Source organism: Pecten maximus, chromosome 3 (genome assembly GCF_902652985.1).
Source record: "Pecten maximus chromosome 3, xPecMax1.1, whole genome shotgun sequence".
Lineage (NCBI taxonomy): Eukaryota > Metazoa > Mollusca > Bivalvia > Pectinida > Pectinidae > Pecten > Pecten maximus.
The window spans coordinates 27,725,076-27,750,517 of NC_047017.1; the positions used below are offsets into that span (position 1 = coordinate 27,725,076).

Below are 25,442 nucleotides of genomic sequence, written 5' to 3' on the forward strand. Positions count from 1 at the left end.
TATTTTCCAGATAATAAGCCTTGTATAAAAAAAATGAGGGGTAAAGTTTGTCCTCATCGCTTTTATAAATAATGATTATTGCAACAGTATTCCAACAACAATATGTTGAAAGTGTGAAAAGGTAGTATTTTCCATCAAAAACCTGTATATTGTAGAAAAAAACCACGGCCTGTCTCGATGAGCGCCGAATGGTACCGGTTTTTACCGTGTCTTTACGAGCGTTATCTGTGGGTACTACGATAACCGTACCGGTATTATCGACCTTTTCACCTGAAGGAGATTCCGAGATGGCAGCTCTCGGGAAATCCTCGTTATTGTGCAGGTGTCTCGCCTCATCTAAAGTGATTCGGACCTCAAAACAACTTTCACAGGTAAGTTAATTAAAACTGATCATATCGTCAATATATCATTGATTTTCGAGGATATATAAACTAAAGATTATTCCTTGTCATGTCACAAATCAGAACGCGTGGCCAACAGGTGTCTTATGGGGTTCCCAGGGGGTAATTGTTTACATACACATAGGGTCTATAGTAAGTAATAACGACGGTATGGTCCGTGAATATATAGGTACTAGAAATAAATGTTCGCCGGGTGCATATTACTTGAAATAGGTAACTGCTCATGTAGTAATAACGACATTACAGTCAAGTATATATATTGTGGAATTTTTGAGACAATCCGCCCCTTTATCAAGACACAAGTAAATTACAAACGATCACATACAGACATAGAATATGAAACAGATAAGTTTAGTAGATAAACAACGAATATCGAAAACATGTTTATGTCAATTGTTTATTTTGGTCAAATCACTATTTCACATAAGGTATAAAGTATCCATGTCCACTCTTTACCATCAATGTTGCGTTTTATGGTGTTCATTTGTAAAACACAACATACAGGTGTATTATCAAAAGAACCACATAACACATATGCCTAGGTATAGCCAGTAATAAATCGGAAAATCTACATCTAATAGTACGGTATAAAACACAATAAAACAGTATAAATACACAATAGTACAGTATAGAAACACAATAGTACAGTATAGAAACACAAGAGTACAGTATAAAACACAATAAAACAGTATAAATACACAATAATACGGTATAAAAACACAATAGTAGAGTATAGAAACACAATAGTACGGTGTGAAACATAATAAAACAGTATAAATGAATGCATAATAATGCGGTACAAAAACATAATAGTACAGTATAAATATAAAATATTACAGTATAAATACACAATAGTACAGTATAAAACACAATAGTACAGTATAAAACACAATAGTACAGTATAGAAACACAATAGTACAGTATAGAAACACAATAGTACAGTATAGAAACACAATAATACAGTATAAATACACAATAGTACAGTATAAAACACAATAGTACAATATAAAACACAAAAGTACAGTATAAAACACAACAGTACAACATAAATACTCAATAGTACAGTATAAAACACAATAGTACAATATAAAACACAATAGTACAGTATAAAACACAATAGTACAACATAAATACACAATAGTACAGTATAAAACACAATAGTACAACATAAATACACAATAGTACAGTATAAAACACAATAGTACAGTATAAAACACAATAGTACAGTATAAAACACAACAGTACAGTATAAAACACAATAGTACAGTATAAATACACAATAGTACAGTATAAAACACAATAGTACAATATAAAACACAATAGTACAGTATAAAACACAATAGTACAATATAAATACTCAATAGTACAGTATAAAACACAATAGTACAACATAAATACACAATAGTACAACATAAATACACAATAGTACAGTATAAAACACAATAGTACAACATAAATACACAATAGTACAGTATAAAACACAATAGTACAGTATAAAACACAATAGTACAGTATAAAACACAACAGTACAGTATAAAACACAATAGTACAGTATAAATACACAATAGTACAGTATAAAACACAATAGTACAATATAAAACACAATAGTACAGTATAAAACACAATAGTACAATATAAATACTCAATAGTACAGTATAAAACACAATAGTACAACATAAATACACAATAGTACAACATAAATACACAATAGTACAGTATAAAACACAATAGTACAACATAAATACACAATAGTACAGTATAAAACACAATAGTACAGTATAAAACACAATAGTACAGTATAAAACACAATAGTACAGTATAAAACACAATAGTACAATATAAATACTCAATAGTACAGTATAAAACACAATAGTACAGTATAAAACACAATAGTACAGTATAAAACACAACAGTGCGGTATAAAGATAAAATATTACAGTATAAATACACAATAGTACAGTAAAAAAACAATAGTACGGTATGAAATCACAATAAGTTGGTATACCACAAAATAGTACAGTAAAAGACACAATAGTACAGTATAAAAACACAATAGTACGTATACTATACTCTGACCTATATACAGGTATATATGGCCACGCCATTAACTATTTTCGTTAAACACGTGTATTTTACAGGATGCCGCCATCAGACATGGACTTGTCGGCATGGTCGGAAGGTATTGTCTATCTTTTTTTTTATTATTATATGTATGACAATGGCATAACTCCAATTATTATTACTAAGACATTGTTTTAACACGAGTTCCTTTATCACATTAAAGCTCGATAAGATATTTAAATACACAAGATTGTGTACGATGTTTCCTGTGAATCGTGTTATTTGAAATTTGAGATCAACATTCCTTAATTTGAAGAGACATAGTATAACGACTATGTGATATTTTGCCCCTGAATCTTCATCAATTCAGTTTAGCTCATTGACACATGGACTAGGTTCAAATAAAATATATGATTTAATTGATGTGTTCGTTTTCTTTTTGCCCTGACAAGAACACCACTGGTCCGTTTGAATAAGCTGAGCGACGAAACAGGTAATTCACACTTAATCGAAAACGATTATATTTGTATGTATGAAATTAACAACCACTATCAGTTTGTGATATGTATATCTTCTTGATAAAGTATTCCAAGATAAAACAAATTAATTGCACTATGAACACACTAGAAAGTGAATGCTTTGATAAATACTTTTCGTTTTAAAGGATGCGAGATACTGGCCAAGGCAGAGTTCTGTAATGGCGGAGGGTCCGTGAAGGATAGGGCTGCCTTGTTCCTCATTAAAGACGCCGAGAAGAAAGGTATTGTGATTCTGAGATCTTAGACACAGATCCATTCTATGTAAATAATAATTAAGTTTAGTTTATTCAACTTGAAGCCTTACGGCTCATAAGTATAACATAGAAGCATCAACATACACATATATACAATACGTAACTAATTGTTATAGAGGATGAACAAAACAGTAGGCGTAACTGGTGAAAAGCATCCGAAAACATTGATTTTAACAACAAAAACACAATCAGAGTATTCAGGGGGGTGGACAAAACAATAAACATAACTGGAGACAAGTACCTTAAGTCATTAATAAAAAGTAAATAATACAGTTTGTAAGAGTAGATAGATAGTAGTTACCAAACAATAGGTATAACTAATATAAGTATATAGGATTTTTCAAATGCAAATATATACTTCGTGAGAATAATTACATGATGAACAAACAATATATATAAATAGATATAAATAGAGATAAGTAACTAACATCGTTAATACAACACTAAATACAAAGTGTACATAATTTAGATGAATAGTTAGGGTATGAACAAAAAATAGGTATAGCTGGAGATAAACACGTACAAACGATATTGATCTATACTAAAGGTTGGAATCCCGACCGTAGTAACCAGCTTGACTGTAAATATTTTCCAAGATTACATAACTCTTTTTTATTGTGAACAGAAAGCAATTGGACAAGTTTAAAAGAAGACGGGTGATTCCAATAACATTTTTTAATGAATCTTTTTCGAATATCAACATATAGTGGACAAATAAGGATGAAATGGAATTCGTCCTCTACTTGGTTCTGGTTGCAATAACGACATAACCTATTTGACCTTGGAATATTACGATACCGGCCTTCTTCTATATAAAGCTTATGCGATGAAAGTCTTAATTTCGAAATAAGTTTACGATACGGATCAGGAATAGATTTTGTTAGATAGAATTGCAGTGTGAAGGTGTCAACAATATATTTATACAGATAACATTTAGAAGATCTTTCAATAAATTCATTTCTTGCTTGAATAAAAGCATCAATCAAACTCTGCTTAAAGCAATGTAAAAATACCTTTTCATTATCAACATAATGAGTTAACCAGACACTACCGAAAGCCAGAAGATAATAATATTTGTTTAACTTGGCAACGCCAATTACAATTTCTGTGGTTGCAATCCTCCATATCTTCATAAACCGACTTAAGAACAATATTCTCACATTTGATCAATTTCAGCCAATATTTTATTATTCGACATTTCCTGACGAGATGCAACGGCAAACGTCCTAATTCCGAATATATCATGAAGGAAGGCGTACTTGTCTTAACAACAAGGATCTTTCTCAAAAAATCAACATGAACCTTTTCTACTTTGTCTGCAACATGGAAACCCCATGTTTCGCAACCATGATTGAGAATAGAGGAGACGTAAACATCAAAAACGTTCAATTTAGATTCTACATTAAGGGATAAATTATTACAAATTTTCAACACATTATACATACATTTACGGCCTTGTTCTGCAATAACACCTTGAGTTTTTGTGAACTTACCATTAAAGTTAAATACTATACCTGGGTAGTTAAAACGATCAACAATCTCTATTTCATTGCCATTAAAGTAAAAAATTTCGATAACTCGCAATCTACCACTATTACGAAATACAACAATTTTTGTTTTATCAGTATTGACTGTTAATTGCCAATTGTCACTATATTGTTTTAAGGAATCTAACATTTTTTGTAAGCCGGAAGCAGTTTCTGAGAAAAGGACAGTGTCATCTGCATACATAAGAAGAAAAAGTGAAACATCTCTTAAAAACAAAGCGTCACAGGAGGAATTAATTAGTTCATTTTCGAAATCATTAACATACATAGAGTAAAGAAAGGGAGACAACCCCTCCCCTTGCATCAAACCTCGGGAGCAAGAGAAAAAATCAGACAATTCAGACTTAAATCTAACACATGATTTCAGACCTTTATATAAAGACTTTAAAACATTTAATAATTTCCCTCTGATTCCACTCTGGAAAAGTTTCAAAAACAATTTATTTCTATTCACGCTATCAAAAGCCTTGCGATAATCAACAAAACAGCAATAAAGTTTACGATTGTTTGAAAGCATTTTCTTAATTATACCATGTAAAGCAAAAACAGCATCATTGGTTCCAAAACCAGGTTTAAAACCAAATTGGGCATCAGAGACGATGTTATTCTCCCTAGACCAATCCAACAATCTATTGTTTAAAACACTAGTAAATAATTTAGATAAACAGCTTACTAGAGTTATTCCTCTATAATTATTTGTATCGTTGCCATCGCCCTTTTTGAACAAAGGAAAAATTATACCCTTTGACCATATTGAAGGAAAAACACCAGCATCAAAAATTACATTAAAAAGTTTGGATAAAATTGGAGCAAATGACTCCTTATATTTTACAAAATAGTCATTAAGAATATTATCAATCCCAGGAGTTTTACCCAATTTGGCACTTTTTAAAACATTCATAACTTCATTATCAGTTATAGTAGAGTCTAAATCAACATAAATCTTTGAATTGTCAAAATCTGAAATATCTGGATTATCGGAAACAACATCATCACTGCTAACAGCTTTAAAATGATCAAAAAAGTCCCCAAGAGTCAAGTGGTTTGTTGGACAGTTGGACTTTTTCTTAAAATATTGATAAAAAAGTTTCGGATTTTTTTTACGTAACAAGCTTAGACGGTCCCCTTCTGATCTAAAATACTTACGTTTAACTCTTCTTTCATAACGTTTATACGTACGTTTGGCTTCAACAAGGGACAACCTATTTAAAGGGGTTCTATCAGAATTAAAAGAAAATAAGCTACGTCGATACAATCTGTATAAGCGTTTACATTTATCGTCAAACCAGGGTTTATGTGTACGATGTTTTGGTTTACTCTCAGACGGGTTCTTAGGAGATGATTGGCAGCAGGGGCTGAATATTTCATTTAAAACTGAAGAAAAGATATCGATGCCATGATCTACAGAGACAGTAGAGGACTGCATATCATTAACAATATTATGTAGTAAATGGATGTTATCATCTAAATTACTCTTCATTTGAATTTCTTCATCAACATTCCATTTATAAAAAGTTGGTGATAACTTAGTATCAACATTATTTATATGAATATCAATACCTACATGTGCTTCATGCGAATTTGATAATACATTTAAATTAAAACCAATTGGCGAATGGTCAGACCATTCATTAAAATCACACACATTGAATTCAGTGATCATATTTAAAGAAATCTTTATGTATAAGGGCATAATCGATTACGCTTGACCCCAAATGATTATAAAAAGTAAATTTACCCGTGTTTTCACCAGGTGATCTACCATTACATACCCGAAGACCAGTACTTTTACACAGTTGTAACAGTTTACGCCCGAAATTATTAACAACGCCATCATCAGATTCACGATTAGGCATAACAGTATCGTTGTTATATACAAAGTTATTTGCAAGCGTATTACAAATTGACTTCGGTATGGAATCAGACTCTATGTAATCAACTGAATTACCAATCCTACTATTCAGATCACCGGCAATGATAACAGTACCAAGCTGTGAGTAATAGCCCACATCATTCTGAATAATATCGAAAACATCAACATCATACAGAGTGTAATATACATTATTTACAGGTGGAATATAAGAGAAGCAAATATAAATATCTTCGGCACCAAATTGCTTAATTTTAACCCACAGTAGAGTGTCTATTTCAAACTTTACAACAGAAATGTCAAACTTCTTATTAAACAATAAAACCAGACCTCCACCTTTACCCTTTTGACGAGGATAAGACAAAATTGTGTAGTCATCACGGAGAAGACTACTGTTTAAGGCACTGTCTTGACTGACCCAACATTCCGACAGGAAAATTAAATCAGAACCGGAAATAACGTCAACGAAATCAGGGTCATCTAATTTGCGTTCTAAAGCACGATTAACATTCCATAAAGTTACTTTCACTGGACGGATAACACCCTGACACCCCTACAGACGAGACGACTCAGTCCTGTTGGCTGCATTAGGCGGGGTTGACGTGAAACGACGTCTCCTCTTAGCGCTGCGTGTGACGGGCGTAGAATGTCCCATCCTGGTGTTGCGCGGAGACGCTGCAGAGGCTGACGCCTTGTCACTCGTACAGTCTACCCGATCCCCCGGAACGTAAAGTTCACCCTCGATAAATAACTTATCCCGAACCATTTTAGCCTGAAGATTGTTAGCTCTCGCTTGCTTCCTAACGGGATACAGCAGTCGCCTTTTCGCCTCGATTACAGCAGGAAACTGCTCGTTGATGCCGAATGGCTTTCCACGGAGCTTTCCGGATAACTGTAGCACATGCGCGAGGTCCTTATAGTAAATAAAGCGAGCAACTATTGGCCTCGGCTTACCGGACACAAACTTTCCAAAACGGTGAACATTGCCAATTTCCATACGGTAATCAATGCCTAACTCGAAATGTAAAAAGTCCCTGAGTTTGTTCTCAGTGTCCTCATCTTTACTTTCACCCTGAAGACCGTGAAAAACCAAATTATTTTTCATCGATCTACATTGTAGATCAAGAACAAGGGAGCTCATCTCATCATTCTCCTTCTTCAGGGAGTCTAACTCCTTACGAATAACCGAGATATCGGATGTAGATTCCTCGAGTGTGTTCAATGACGCCTTGTTAACATCAACCTGTGACTTAATAGTATCAAACATGTCTCCAAGGGCCTGTGCACTTTGCTCAAATTCACGAGTGCTTACAGTTATATCGCGAATCGCCTTCTCAAGCTCAGAGTTCTTCACTCTCACATTGCCAAGTTCATGCTCAAGTTTATTAACTTTATTAGTTAAAGATGACAATGTTTGCTGGACTTTATCAATTTTCTTAACTTGTACATCTATATCAGATATACGGACAGTCATATCAGTAATGAGTGACGTAATTCTATCAAGCTTGGAGTCGATATCGCTCTCATTGTTGGAACTATATAAGACATTATGAGCATCGCTAACTACTTGTGAAGTGTCCGCCATAGTGCAAACTATAAAGTACAGTACAGTGTTGTTGTGAACAGTTGACTACAGCGAGCCGTCAATATGGCAAACGCGCACAGGTAACAATACACGCGCACAGGTGAAGTTGAAAAGCTACTAGAGCGTGACGAAAATCAGGCCAGAAACACGTTTCCGAAAGTTCAAAGTTCATATGATGTCCATATACATGCATATACGATACCACTGGAATGTTCACTAAAATGGCTCAAAACCGACACAAATTTTCAATTTTCCACAAATTACCTCTAAACACCAGTCCTCCTGCAAGTATGACACAACCTTACGCGTCCAGAAACTCGCGGGGAACGCCACAATGACCATTTCAACCAGGAGCTCAAGAACCGTGTACACCCCCACTCGGCGCCATCTTATCCTCTTATGTACAATCTTAATGATAGCCAACGTTGTATTCCATTATCTGTCTACGTTTCACATCTAGGTCTTTTAAAGCCGGGAGGAACGGTGGTAGAAGGAACAGCCGGGAATACTGGGATCGGATTGGCACATATTTGTCTGGCACTCGGTTATAAATGTGTAATATACATGCCGAACAACCAATCACAGGTGAGTGAAAGATATTAACCAATCACAGGTAAGTAGATGATAACCAATTACATATGAGTAGAAGATAATGACCAATCACAGGTGAGTAGCAAATAGACTGTACTTAATAGAATTTTTACTATCTTGAGGTTGTGACACACAATCAGAATATCACCCGAGGGTTGGAGAATTCTTTGTCTCAATCTCAAAGTAGGGGATATTTATTTCATTTATAATAAAATTTAATAAAAAAATGTAATGCAACGCAATTGCTACCAGCACGTGCTATCTGTCACACCTGATAGGGGGTGACAGAAATATTGAACAAGTAAAACGGGAGTCAAATCTGTGAATGATGGGATAATAACCTAGAAATAACTAATATAAGTACACTGTACGTAACGAGAGAGCTTGATATCAGATACATGTACATGTAAATAAATTATTCTATGCTAATCATAATAAGCATACTAGCTGAAAATAACATTCAACATCACTCATTTAAGTAAACATGTTGATGAAATCGTAAGAATTTGGCGGTACTATTTCACCGCTGATAGGTCGGTGTGTTTTGTGGCGGTATTGGTGATTCTATTGACCATGCTTACATGGCGTTTAAGTGGTTTTGATCTAATCCTATATGTAATCTGGCATTCCAGGCAGTTGGCACGAATTCCTTACATTTGAATCTCCTAATTGGTGTATATATACTTATCTGGTGTGGGTACCACAGCTAGTGTTTACTAATTGGTGTATATATATTTATCTGGTGTGGGTACCACAGCTAGTGTTTACTAATTGGTGTATATATACTTATCTGGTGTGGGTACCACAGCTAGTGTTTACTAATTGGTGTATATATACTTATCTGGTGTGGGTACCACAGCTAGTGTTTACTAATTGGTGTATATATACTTATCTGGTGTGGGTACCACAGCTAGTGTTTACTAATTGGTGTATATATACTTATCTGGTGTGGGTACCACAGCTAGTGTTTACTAATTGGTGTATATATACTTATCTGGTGTGGGTACCACAGCTAGTGTTTGTGTTGTAAAAAGGATGACACATTTTGGTACGTTTGTGTTGTATTTCCATGTGATTGAAAGTATGACGTTGTTTTTGTATTACAGGAGAAGATCGACTGTCTAAGAACCCTTGGCGCGGAGGTTCGACCCGTGCCTGCCGTGCCCTTTACTGATCCCAATAACTACAACCACCAGGTACGTATACGTTATGATGAAGTCTCAGTCCTCCGCGACAAAGTTAATTGAAAGGAAGGGAACTAATGAAGTTAGTTGTCGTCCATTCTTATATAGCTACCATACGTTTTTATGTGAAATAGCTGTTTTGAACAGACAACTTTGATTTGTTTCAATTGCTATTAGTACTGTAAATCTGATATTTCTTCGGAATATAACAAAAAAAATTTTTTTTTTGATATTTTAACCCAGGTTGACCAATCAGAAAGTATCATTACACGGACTATTTCATATTGTTTTATTCGCTTTTCTCAATTCAATACGATGTGTTTAAATGAACAACTTCAATTTACTTGTTAGTATGACGCCATAACCCAGTAAAAGTGATCTATTACTAGGCTGACAGATTTGCCCAGAGTCTGAGTAACGCCGTGTGGACGAACCAGTTTGACAACACATGCCAATAAGACAGCTCATATAGAGACTACAGGACCGGAAATTTGGCAACAGACGGGTGAGTTGTAGAAGTGTCTACTCGCTATATCTTACATACAGGTATGTTGGATTCAGGATTTCTTTTATCAATTCTGTTGGCGGGACAGATGGGTATTGATCTTTGTTCTGTAATCACAAACGTTTTATACAAGTTGGTCATACCATATCCCACGATTTCATTATAATCGTGACCACTATAATGTTATTTGTTGACTATAAAGTTGTTTGTTTTATGAAATGCGTTTCAGTATAATCTACACTGTCCTCCAAATGTCCTGTTACATTATTACGTAAAATACAGTGAAGTTAATCTCGAGGTCATTATTACAATTTGTTAAAATCATAACTTCTTAGGATGTTTTTGTTCATGATTTCAAATGTTCATTTTTCAACAGTGCATATGTTTTGTTACAATGGAAATGCTCAAAATGCAACATTCTGGAAATTTCCCTCTTTGTTTAACAAAGATTAAAAAAATGCATTTCTTACACTTGTTTTACTGTTAATCAGTTCAACAATTACTTTTATTTGTGACAGTAAAAAAAAATCCATATTTTCATTCATTTTTGAACCTCCTTTCCCTCTCCCGGCAACTTCAAAGAATTGAGGTATTTTTCAAATAATTTGCAATCGTCACTTACAAATGGGCTATCTTACGAATATTACAACACTTTTCCTCAAATTTTGTTAGGTAGCCATTCGATTTAAATGATCCAAGTGTAACAGAACTTTTGGAGGGCTGCGAATATCGCATTTCTCGGGGGGAAATAATAAAATTCTTATAACAAAAGAGAGAAGACGTCCCTTCCATTTGGAGAATGGGTATGGTAGTGTGCAGAATAAAAAATCAAATGTTGCATTTGGAGGAGAGTTTCAGTAGCTTACATTGAAAAGATCTTATTAATGTAAACCATATTACCCCATTGTGTTGTAGTAACTGATTTGATTAGATTTGTTTCCTTTTCAACAGGTGGGAAAGTAAACGCTGTGGTGTTTGGTACTGGCACAGGTGGAACGTTAGCAGGTAGGTCTACAATGTCACACGCACCGTACGGGTGTCTAGAACGCAACACATCCATATATAGTAATGTGAATCAGTCACACCGGTACAGGTGTCCATGTACTCACCACATCCATATATGGTATTGTGAATCAGTCACACCGGTACAGGTGTCCAGTACTCACCACATCCATATATGGTATTGTCAATCAGTCACACCGGTACAGGTGTCCATGTACTCACCACATCCATATATGGTATTGTGAATCAGTCACACCGGTACAGGTGTCCATGTACTCACCACATCCATATATGGTATTGTGAATCAGTCACACCGATACAGGTGTCCAGTACTCCCCACATCCATATATGGTATTGTGAATCAGTCACACCGGTACAGGTGTCCATGTACTCACCACATCCATATATGGTATTGTGAATCAGTCACACCGATACAGGTGTCCAGTACTCCCCACATCCATATATGGTATTGTGAATCAGTCACACCGGTACAGGTGTCCATGTACTCACCACATCCATATATGGTATTGTCAATCAGTCACACCGGTACAGGTGTCCATGTACTCACCACATCCATATATGGTATTGTCAATCAGTCACACCGGTACAGGTGTCCAGTACTCCCCACATCCATATAAAGTAGTGTGAATCAGTCACACCGGTACGGGTGTCCAGTACTTACCACATCCATATATAGTATTGCGAATCCACATTCGTTGTAAACCACAACGAAAAAATATAGCAACTTCACAAGTGAAGACGTTACGTATTCATCATTAGAATCGAAATTGTCACAAAATTATCATAAGCGCCATTCTAGAAACTGATTTACCAAGTTGATACTTTGTGGAACACCACTACTTTGTTGGTCCCCAGGAAAATGACGCTAAAGCTTCGGCGGTGCCTTATTGGATAGTTCGCGCTAGAGAAAAATCAAAACAGGTATTGTAGAGGTTTTTCAGGGTGTAATTTGATTTCTACATATCATTTCTATTTGTTAAAAAACCGCTTTAACGTAAGTTTTCAACTAGAAAATCGAATTAATTCCTTGACTAATGCTCGGTTTACAGTACCGAAATTATCTTTTGTTAACAATTGTCATGTTCATCTTTGAGTCGATTCATGTAAACTCTAGGCCTGCCTGGTGCTTTTGTTTATAATGCCATTTAGATTAAGATATCAAATCATTTTGGGCTGCCCACTGTCAAAAAAGTGTTTCTACAGCACGTCTGTTCAAGGAAAAAAAACGTTTGTAAGTCTCTGCTAAGACCGAAGTTGTTGGATTTCGCCCACTGTTTGCAAAGACACCTACTTAGACTAGGCTTTCCTCCACAGAATTATTAAATCTGAATAACGGTTTGAATTACTTATTGCAACAGGTAATAGTATAAATATTGCTTGTTTTGGGCTACCGTCCAAAATGTCATCTCCATCTCGTGTGCTCTGCAGCCTCTCGAAGCGAGAACGAGTCTGCTTGCATTGGTAGCCAGCTTTTGGGTCACGTCAGGTCATCTGTCGTGCGCAATTGCGCCGGGGACCGGCACGATAGATACGTTCCTACCAATCCTTCACACACGTTCAGATATTAAGAAATATGAGGAGTGGCCTCCCTTGTATCACATCGACATGATTTAGGTTTGTCCTTATAGCATATGTACAAAAATGTCAGAACATATTACACAGGCTACGTATTTCAGATGTTTAATCCGTCTGTATTAATTTTTTTAATTAATTGCTAAATTTGTTCAAAGGATAGTATAAAAGACGCAACAGATATTCAAACTTTCAAATCAAATTGAGACTTGAATACAGTAGAGACTTGTATATCAGGGAGACTCGAAACAGTCTATATATCTTACCAAATATCACGCACGCCCGGAATTATCGGAGTGCCTCGTTCTGAAACCCAGGTGACGCCGAATTCGCCGACATATTGGCTGCATCGCCTCGTAGCGTTTCGAAACACACTGGGATTTAAAGTCTATTTTGTGGCAAAATAGACCGACATTAAACGCAAGTCACATGTTTGATTTCTGGTTTGGTATAACAAATCGGCGTAATGTTTGCGTTATTCCATTGATGTTATGAGAGGTAAATACAAAAATACAAAAACTCGTATCGTGCCGTGGGTCAAAATTACCCAAACGGTCCGGGATAATCCTTTTTTTCTACAGAAGTGAAATTTAATTTGTTGAATGCTATATTTTCTTTGACATTTCATACATTGTTGTTCTTAATTTCAAATCGGTCTGACGTTTAGAAAATACTTTATTTTATATCAGAAAACGGGCACTTTCACGTGATGAGAAAGAGACACAAATTAGCGTGTTATTCAAGCTGTGGGTCAAAATTACCCAAACGGTCCAGGATACTCCTTTTTTTCTAGTGAAGTGAAATTTAATTTGTTGCATGCTATATATTATATGACATTTCATACATTGTTGTTCTTAATTTCAAATCGGTCAGACGTTTAAAAAATACTTTATTTTATATCAGAAATCGGGCACTTTCACGTGATATGAGGAAGACACAAATTAGCATGTTATTCAAGCTGCGGATCAAAATTACCGAAATGGCCCAGGATACTCCTTTTTTTCTAGTGAAGTGAAATGTATATTATATTTTATTTGACATTTCATACATTGTTGTTCTTCATTTCAATTCGGTCAGACGTTTAGAAAATGCTTTATTTTATATTAGAAAACGGGCACTTTCACGTGATGAGGAAGACACAAATTGACACGCTACTAAGTGATGGATCAAAATGACCAAAACGTCCTAAATACTGTTTTTTCTAGGGAAGTGAATTCGAAGTTGTATCTGTTGAATGATATATTTTCCTTGAGATTTCATACAAGGATGTTCTTAATTTCAAACTGATTATTACAAATACACCATTTTATATATTAGAAAATGGACACTTTTAACACAATACGTATTAATTTACCATAAAATTGATTCATCGTGAATGTGAAAAATGCGTCTGCTTGTAGCGTCCTGTGCCACCCAGTATGTACGTTAATTGACCACCTCCAGCTAGATGTCACCATATTAACACCCCAACCCCAACCCAACCCCAACTCCCCTTCCTAATAATTTGATAGTTGTATAATTGTCTGTAGCCAAACGCTACAGACAATTATACAACTATCAAATTATTAGGAACATGTGTGAATTTGCTTGTGTACTCATCACCGTTTGTCAACATGTCACCCGATCACAGCCAGGTGAGTTGTGAATTTTATCACAAGTAAGTTGCAAGGTTCCTTTGAACTGCAGCCAGAGAACTTTAGATCACAGTCCTACCTGTACCGGCATTGAAGATACATGAAAAACCGTCCATGGCCGGAGGGGGTTGGGGTTGGGTTGGGGTTGGGGGTGTTAATATGGTGACATCTAGCTGGAGGTGGTCATTTTGATCCATCACTTAGTAGCGTGTCAATTTGTGTCTTCCTCATCACGTGAAAGTGCCCGTTTTCTAATATAAAATAAAGTATTTTCTAAACGTCTGACCGAATTGAAATGAAGAACAACAATGTATGAAATGTCAAATAAAATATAATATTCAACAAATTAAATTTCACTTCACTAGAAAAAAGGATTACCCTGGACCGTTTGGGTAATTTTGACCCACGGCACGATACGAGTTTTTGTATCTTTGTATATCGACCTTAATTTGAAGACAAATTTACCTCTCATAACATCAACGAAATAACGCAAACATTACACCGATTTGTTAAATTATACCAAACCAGAAATCAAACGTGTCACTTGCGTTTAATGTCGGTCTATTTTGCCACAAAATAGACTTTAAATCCCAGTGTGTTTCGAAACGCTACGAGGCGATGCAGCCAATATGTCGGCGAATTCGGCGTCACCTGGGTTTCAGAACGAGGCACTCCGATACTTTCGGGCGTGCGTGATATTTGGTAAGATATATAGACTGTTTCGAGTCTCCCTGATATACAAGCCTCTGGTATTATCAAGCAGGGACATGCATATCTTATATGTCCCTTTTTCAAGTAATCATTAAGGAACATAAAATGTCAAACTTTTCAGGAAAATCAAAACCAGGAATAATATGCATAGAAAAAAAATATTAGGAAAAAGATCCTACGGTCGGTTAATTTATGTACATGTCTGTGATATTTAAATAAGACACACTAAAAATCCTTTAAACTTTGTCATAGTAAAAATATTTTCTGTCCGGAAACTGTTTTAACGTCTCAAACTATGACAGTCAAAACTTTGATTTTTGTTTTGTTTTGTTACACCCAGCGATTTTAGGTAAAATTTATCTGAACAAAACAGTAATTAATATTATTTACAGTATTTACGGCCGTCACTGTGTCACTGGACAATCTGAGCCTTGATCTAACGCTAGGTTCAGTGTTAGGCGCAGGCGCACAGCCAAATCTCGCGACACAAAGCTTCCGCTCCAGATAACAAAAGGGACATGCGTGATGTAGCGAGACTTACCCATCCTTCGAATCTCTGGTATATACGTCTCTGGATACAGTATATCAAAACTGGAGTGTTCGAGTGTTGCTCGGGACACCTTACAGCTGTTTCGTCCTTCTAGGACTCGTCAGTGATGCTAAGGACACCATACATCTGTTTCGTCCTCCTAGGACTCGACTAGTGTTGCTAAGGGACTAAATCGTTGATGTTAGGAGGCGACGAAAAAAGAAACTCGAACAAGATCAAACGAAATGCCAAAGTCTGCATGGGAAGGTGCAACAGACCAAAAATTCAATAAATTTTATAATTTTCAATATTGCATTTCGAAAACGGAAATTGAATAAAATACCGGATTTACATTTCACTTTCTTTACATTTCACATCCTAACAAAATCACGTGTCTTTTGATTTGTAAATGATGTGAAAAATACATAGCTCTGTATGTTTGATTCTCACACGACATGTTACAGTAACGTTCACCCTATTGTCACCTTCTAAATCAATCAACACAGAAATCGTCTATGTGTCAGGATTATACATCTGGTGAAGTCCATGGTCAAGTGTGTTCTATGGCGATTGTTTGACTTATGTAGTGGCTGCTTTCTTCAGATTACCCGGATGTTTAACTTATGTAATGGTTGCTATCTTCAGATTACCTAGTTACGTTGTTCGGAGCATGTACATGTATGTCTTTATAGCAGGCATTTGTTAATTGGTATCATATCATGCATGTTATGTGAAAAATTAGTTTGAACATGCAAACAAAAGCGTTATGTTAGCTCAAAATCGAAGAACAAAGGAAAATGTTACTAGACATGTATGGTGACCCTTAAACCCTTTTACGATTGTGACACCGGAACCACCGGGCAAATAATCAAGATTGGGTTGACACCGGAACCATCGAACATACCTAAAATGTACAAGGATGACACCGGAACCGTATTTATTGATAACTGACAAAAGTATTCAATATCTAGCCTGCCAGTTCCCTATGATGCTAGCAATGCAGCTCAAAAAAGTTGGACAGTTTAATTCTGCTTCCACATCACATTCGTTTCTGCTAAATCCTGATAACGGGAACAGATAATTGAATATCACCTCAACTGTGACATATTAACACCATACGTAGGGGAAGCGGGAGTGATACTATCTAGAAATGGAAACTTAATCATTGGAAAGTGAAAGCACCAACAAGCTTATCATGCAGTTTAGGTGTTTCCGGTGTAACGTTGAAAATGGAACCCCGTTTAAAATTGACCCTAGGTCAGTTTTCAACGTTGAATATTGACACTGGGTCAGTTTTCAACGTTGAATATGGACCCTGAATGTCGTTGAAAATGGTTCGTGTTGTTGAAAAATGACAGTTTAAAAGGTCAGTTCGGTTGGTGTATAAATGACCGTTGAAAATTGACTATTCAACACAAGATTCACCGATCTACCTCATTTGACATCCTTGTTCGCCTCTCGCTGTAAGCGCCCTCCGACCAGGTATTAAAACTACATAAACTCCCATTCATCGTCCTATAGTAATATCTTGTCCGTTCGTCCATTATGTTCCGACGGATAATTTTGATACTGTTTAAGTAAACTCTCAGACCATTGGATATTCGGATTTTGGTTTTTTAATACGGTAGTTTCGAGATAGTGAAAATGACGTGGTTTGAATACGATTCCCACCAAAATATGGCATCACAATCACAGGAAGATGGGACATTTCCGGAGAATAATTTTACGTCATATTCACTATATCGAAGCTCCCGTATTATTTGCGGTGATCTCCTTTTATTTATGACCTTCGAGCCATATGATTGATCCTCACACTTCCTATTGTATAGGTCAACAATATTCGAATGGTGTTACACTCTCTCGTCCTGACATATCATTCCGTGTACAGATTTCTGCAATCTCTAATAGTCCAATGTGGTCCCTTCATTCGTTATTCACTATTTTCTGATTTCAACAATTTTCTTTTTTCTTTTACCAGAAATTCGTTTTTTTTATATATATCAGGAATCAACAATTCATTTTGATTTCTTGATATCAGAAAATATTTGCTTGATATCAGAAAATCGATTTTTCGAGATCAAAATATATGCTTTCTTGCCTTCTTGATTTTGTGACCTTAATATTCAAATATTTCTGAAATGCATTCCGTTGTCCAAATTTTATGCTAGGTTTTTTTATACATTATTATGCGACACATACTTATACTTAATTCACATGGAACAGTAAATACTTTAACTGTATGCATGTTATGCACATTGTCCAGTCATCCGTGTGTAAGCCTGGTAAATAATAGCCTTAATATACAACTCAAATGTGGGGTCCTAAGCCATTTGCTTACACATAGGAATGTGTACATAACACAAGAATTTTACTAAATAATTCACATAGAAAATGTCATCACAGTCAAGACATATAAATATCAGTATTCCATTGGTCGTCATGTCAAGAGCAGATGCACAGGGGCATTTATATCTAATTAAACTTTTACATGTTACTACGGATTATGTTAAATGGGATTATTTAAGCAGCCTCTAATGGTGTATCTCAATAAAAACAAACATGTCATTTTTCTCCGAATAATTGATTAAAAACTCAGCAATTCCTTTTCCACACATATAATAAGACTTAGTGTTTCGATTTAAATGGATGTCTCGTGACTGTTGTTCATGTACATATATTTTACGAGTACTGAAAGTTTTTCGACTTTATATAGGTCACGACGACACTCGCCATACATACAAATCTAGGTCAGGACGACACTTGTCATACATGCACATCTAGGTCACGACGACACCCGCCATACATACACATCTAGGTCACGACGACACCCGACATACATACACATCTAGGTCACGACTACACCCGCCATACATACACATCTAGGTCACGACGACACCCGCCATACATACACATCTAGGTCACGACGACACCCACCATACACATCTAGGTCACGACGACACCCGCCATACATACACATCTAGGTAAAACTGAGGTTAAGTCACATGTTGAAAATGAGATCTACGGTTATAAACAACGTAACCACTTGGTATAGACCTATCTAAAGTATGCAGAGAGGAATTTCCTTTTGAGAATGGAACCATTGGTTGAATCATTGCTTTCGGAAGATATCCCGAGAGCGTGATTTAATCTTGTCTTTTTTCTCCTTTTTTCTATTTTTGGAACACTTCGTGTACGTAAACAACCTTTATTCTACTCAAATGAGATATGTCATTTTGATTATTCCTCACGCTTCCGTTTCAAAGCACAAGAAAAGAAATCTAAAAAAAACCTAAATGTAACGCGAACCTCAAACGGTTCCTGTGAGTTCAAAGGCTAGCTATCATGTCTTTGAGGGAGAGTGATTGATGGATGGGCCCATGCACACATCTATTTAAATATGACAGTTATGAGATACCGATGTTTAAGTGTATACACACCTGTCCGATTTTTTTCCCATTCCTGGTATGTAACATCATATGGTGATCCACTATAGATTTGAATATTTTAAATTATTTCAATTATATCATTTGTTTTAAATGATTGGATATTTAGTATATGGTAATATATTTTTGTATCACTAATTAAACGATGTTTCTTCATCATGATCTAATTATACGTGACAGTCCTCGTAGGCGGTGTAAGATATTTATATATATATTCATTTCTACAGGTGTTGGTACCTACCTCAAGGAAAAAAATGCCAACATACAGGTGTTCCTGGCAGATCCGCAGGTAACGTCCTATTGATGAAATTGATGAGTCAGTGCCTTGATTAAACCTCTACATGATATATGTAACCCAAAATCTTTTTTACCGTTTATGACTTAGATTTATTATATCTAAAACTGACATGGTTTATTATTGTGAAATTTATTTAAGAAATATATTTTGAATATATTTCGAACACGTGTGTTTGATGTATACTTATATTAATGTTTAGGTATTTCAAGTTATAAAAAAATCAGAAAGGTTCATCATGCAATGTATGCTAAATGATGGACTCGCTGTTTATAATTTGATAATCAGTCACTATAAACCAATGTGATATGTATTAATTTATTAGGGTAGATTGATGGTTTATCCGTTTTCTATGTCTTTCCTGCCTTAACGTCGACATGAGGAGATATGTTTCTCCTGGAAAAGACACTGGGTACTCTTGATTGCACATTTTATAATCAACTTTGTTGTTATGGTCATCCGTTATGTCGTATCGTTACTATGTATGACGTCACGGTTTTGTCATATAATTCAATAAGTTGAAACTGGTGAGTTTACAGTGTATATTGATAACACAATGTAGTTACAACATGTCTTGTACATCTCATTAGTATTAATGGTAATATTGTCCTCCGCCATCTTATGCTATGTCATGATAATTACGAAAATGTTTGTACTGTTCCCTATATGCTTGTTTTGCATTTGGATGAAATAAAAACTATAAGCTATGATGTTATTTCACAGGGGAGCGTTCTGTGTAGTTATATAAAACACGGAACACTGGAAAGGTCAGAGGGAAGTTCAATAGCGGAGGGTATAGGTCAAGGTCGAGTCACCAACAACCTCAAGGACGCTCCCATTGATGACGCCATGACGATAATGGACACGGATGCAGTCGCCATGGTAATCATAAAATCATGTGACTATTGTTTAAACATAAAGCATTTTGGTGTGTTTAGATTTTGTTAACAGACAAACGATTTAAAAGAGTACATATATGATTTCAATTAATTAAAATGATAATAATGATAATGATAAGGAATACCAACACCTAAAAGCAATTCCAGCTCAGATCCATATTTTATAAAAAAAAAAAAACAATAAGAAATACCTACACCCAAACGAAATACCAGCTCAATCCGTATTTCATAAAACACTAAGAGATACACACACCGAAATGAAATACCAGCTCAAAACCATATTTTATCAAAAACACAAAGAAATACCGACACCTAAACTAAATTCTAGCTAAAAGCTATATTTCTTAAAACGCCTAGAAATAGCGACACCTAACCGAAATTCTAACTCAAATCCATATTTTATAAAAACTCAGAAAACCGACACCTAAACGAAATTATAAACTCAAATCCATATTATAGAAAAATATCAATAAATACCGACATCTTAACGAAATTCCAACTCAAATCCATATTTCATAAAAATGCCCAGAAAAGCAACACCTAAAATTCCAGCTTGAAACCATATTTTATGAAAACACTAAGAAATACCGACACCGAAACGAAATCTCTATTTAAATCCATATTATATAAAATCACCAAGAAATACCGACACCTTCGCAAAATTTCAACTCAAATCCATATTTCATAAAAACATTAAGAACTAGAAATTGTTTCGGAACAATTTGACGGGCTTTTCACTATTTAGCATAAATGACCTAAAGGCTTGGTATTTCCAAACATAAAAAAAACTATTTTAGAACACTTGATAGGTCATCCACATTCTAGTTTTGATTAATCAGGCATCGGAGATATTACAATTCAACAAAGGAGTGGACGAAGGGAAATAACTCGTACAGCCTTGTACGAGTTATCTCCCCTCGTCCAACTAACGTTATATCTCAGATGCCGTTATATATCAGATGCCAAATTAATTCAAAATGGCGTTCCGCGTTAATGGTAAACGTTACCGAAACACCAAAAAACATGAAAATCATCAGAATAACATTTTGAATCATACTTAAATTTCTTTTTTTGGAAAAAGATTAAAAAAATGAAGATTTTCTAAAAATAGACTTATTTGACCCCATAGCGAACGCTTTTATTTGACCTCTGACCCTAAAACTTTTGGTGAGTAAAAGCTAGAGCCAGGCATTACCTACAAATAACATAATTACCTGACCCCTGTAAAATGAATACTTTTTCAATTATGGGCATTTTAAGCTTTTTAATAGATGACGTCATGGCGGCCATCTTGGATTTCAAATCAACTTAAAAAATAACATAACTTGGCCAGGACAATCCAAGGATTATTTCAGCTAATATTGAGCTGAATGCCACTTGTGGAACTTGAGAAGAAGTTTAAAATGTAAAACTATTTTTAATATAGAATATATAGTGAAAATTCAAAATGGCGTATACCGGAAACCGTATGTGTCACAGAAAAACTGAAAACGTCAAATTTATCAGAATGACATTCTACATCATACTAAGAAATTTGTTTGGAAAAAGATTGAAAAATGAAGATTTTCTAAAAATAGATTATTTGACCCCATAGCGTACGCTTTTATTTGACCTGGCTGACCCTAAAACTTTCAGTGAGTAAAAGCTAGAGCCAGGCATTAACTACAAATAACATAATTACCCGACCTCTGTAAAATGAATACATTTTTAATTATGGGCATTTTAAGCTTTTTAATACATGACGTCATGGCGGCCATCTTGGATTTCAAATCAACTTGAAAAATAACATAACTTGGCCAGGACAATCCAAGGATTATTTCAGCTAAGATTGAGCTGAATGCAACAAGTGGAACTTGAGAAGAAGTTTGAAATGCAACACACTTTTATATATAGAAATATATAGGGGGAAATTCAAAATGGCGTACAACAGAAACCGTATGTGTCACAGAAAAACTGAAAACGTCAAATTCATCAGAATGACATTCTACATCATACTAAGAAATTTTTTTTGGAAAAAGATTGAAAAATGAAGATTTTCTAAAAATAGACTAACTTGACCCCCAGGCGAGCTTTTTTATTTGACCTCTGACCTTTAACTTGTAATTTTATAACAGTTAGCCCCAAAGTTACTGTAACATAATATCATAACATGACTCTTGTTTCTTGAAAACTTTTCGAGTTATGGCCATTTTAAACTTTTGAGGTATGACGTCATGGCGGCCATATTGGGTTTTTGACCTACTTATCAATATATAACTACACCCCTTTGACATATGCTATATAATGTAAGATACATGCCATTGTCCTAACTCTTACCGTTTTGGCCCAAATGTGTGGACAAAAAAAAGTGTAGCATAATAATAATAATAATAAGAAACAGAACAAAAACAATAGGTCTTTTCACCACTTAGGTGAAAAGCCCTAAATATCGACACATAAAGGAAATTTCATCTCAAAGCCATATTATATAAAACACTTAAAATACCAACACCTTAACGAAATTTCAACTTAAATCCATATGCTATAAAAACACTGATACCGACACCTAAACGAGATTTCAACTCAAGAAATATTATATAATACCACTAAGAAATACCTACGCTTTAACGAAATTCCAACTGAAATCTATATTCTTTAAATATATATTTAACACCAAGAATACCGAAATGGGTAAAGGAAATTCCATACACTTTGTTTCATCAAAGTTATTGATTTTTTTTTTCACTTTCAAATGTAATAACAATTTAGATAAGCGTGGTGATATTTTAATTGACAGACATTTCGACTTCTCCACGAAGAGGGTCTGTTTGTTGGAGCGTCCACAGGACTAAATGTATCTGCCGCCGCGCAAGTAGCTAAACTAATGGGGCCAGGACACACTATAGTCACGTGTCTGTGTGACACTGGACAGGTAGGCATTCAAAGTCGTAATAACAGACATTTGTCACATGTCTCGTAGGTTTCGTTTGAGAACATGATTAGAATGGAAAACATGATGAGGTATGAGATCAATGAATACATTTCAATTTACCTCGAAATTATCCAGAGAAAAACTTCAATGATCAGGTGGAAAATATGGCAATGTGGTAAAAACGAAAAGAAAGTAATCCCTTTTTGATACTCTTACCTGTATGATAAAATATCAAAAACACTCATTCAGTCAGATTTTATTATTATTAGTCTTGGTCTTTTCTTTTATCTTCATAATGCTTAATAATATAACATCCTTGATGATTGTTCACAATGACCCCCCCTTGTTTTTTTCCTCAGCGATACTACGCAAAACTCTTCAGTAGAAAAGTACTAACAGAGAGAGGTAAATATTTAATCAACCTACTTTAATTTACCTATATTTCACCTCTATATGTAACAAGGCAAGACTTAGCATTTATTTACATATTTCAATAGGAATGATTTATGCATTCTGTACTTGTACATGTATTCCTTTGTAATTAATAATGCATTATTTATCAAACTAAATTAATCAGTTTTGTACCCAATTAGCAGCACTTTGATATGCACATTTATCGCCGGATAATGATAATTTAATGTATACAATTGACGTGTACATTCATGGATCAAAAGCAGATATTAAATTTATCTTTTACGTCGATCATAAGAAACCTAATTATTTCAAAGTCGCGGCAAATTAAAATTCATTCATGTTTTTTATAGGTTTACTCGACTGTATACCAGAAGCGTATCGACGATCTCTTCATGATTAAACAACCACCGACGATCTCTTCATGATTAAACAACCACCGACGATCTCTTCATGATTAAACAACCACCGACGATCTCTTCTTGATAAGACAGCCACGGGCAATCTCTTAATTATTAAACAACCACCGACGATCTCTTCTTGATAAGACAGCCACGGGCAATCTCTTAATTATTAAACAACCACCGACGATCTCTTCATTATAAACAATCACGGACGATCTCTTCATGGTTAGACTACCGACGAAGATCTCCTCATTAAACGGAATCAAATCATGAACCGTTTGATCATCAAAAGCCGACAGAGGCTTTACGAAAAGTCTCCTGATATTGAACATTTGAAACACAGGCATAGTTCAGCAATTTACTTGCGTGGTGATTATCCCAGAAAGGAATGGATACGATGGAAACCTTATTAATCATGTCATATTTTAATTGTATGTTTATGTATTTAGAATCATACTTGCCATAAAGATCACCGCTTTATAACAAATATCTCTCTTGGCGTTGTTAGTTTTTTTATTACAAATATCTCATAACGTCATTTAGTTCTTTTAAGCATTAAACTGGCCTTGGAAGGTTATGGTTCTATCATTCTCACAGGATTGCAGATAAATTGAATAACGCGTGTTAAGGAGCAGTTTGATATTTATATTTCCGTTTCAAAATTTAAATTCTTCTTTTATCGAATCTGAACAGTGTTATCACATTCCAAAGTCAAATTTCGCTACCGTTCCCAGTAAAAAAGTATAGTTCATGGAAGTAAACACAAACTCATTTAATTTAAACGTTTAGATAAATATTTTCACTATGATGGTATTCACCTTTTACACAAGATAGCTACATAAACAGTTTCATTGATCAACTGTTTTTTTTCTCATTTTTTTTATTTATTTATCTATTTATTTGTTTTGTTTTTTGTTTACTGCGATAGCACGAATTTTCGTGGCGTCAAAAATACAACAAAACGACGTAAAGAACACTGTTTTTTTATAAATAAATTTATTGTACACAAAATATCATGCTACAAAAATGTACATATATTGTGAATCAGTAACAGGGTGATGGAGAACTCACAG

At 35.0% G+C, this 25,442-nt stretch overlaps 1 protein-coding gene across 1 annotated transcript; it reads left to right on the plus strand.

Moving 5' to 3' along the window:
- The first annotated feature begins 165 nt into the window (after positions 1-165).
- On the plus strand, positions 166-25,225 carry LOC117323779 (cysteine synthase 1-like). Its single transcript, XM_033879215.1, is given in 14 exon segments — positions 166-371; positions 2,540-2,580; positions 2,915-2,955; positions 3,127-3,222; positions 8,718-8,842; positions 9,955-10,044; positions 10,422-10,478; positions 10,480-10,537; positions 11,489-11,542; positions 19,677-19,738; positions 20,468-20,626; positions 23,420-23,554; positions 23,914-23,959; positions 24,319-25,225. Coding segments are annotated over 14 exon segments (1,197 nt in total). The 5' UTR covers positions 166-188; the 3' UTR covers positions 24,369-25,225.
- The last annotated feature ends 217 nt before the right edge of the window (positions 25,226-25,442 follow it).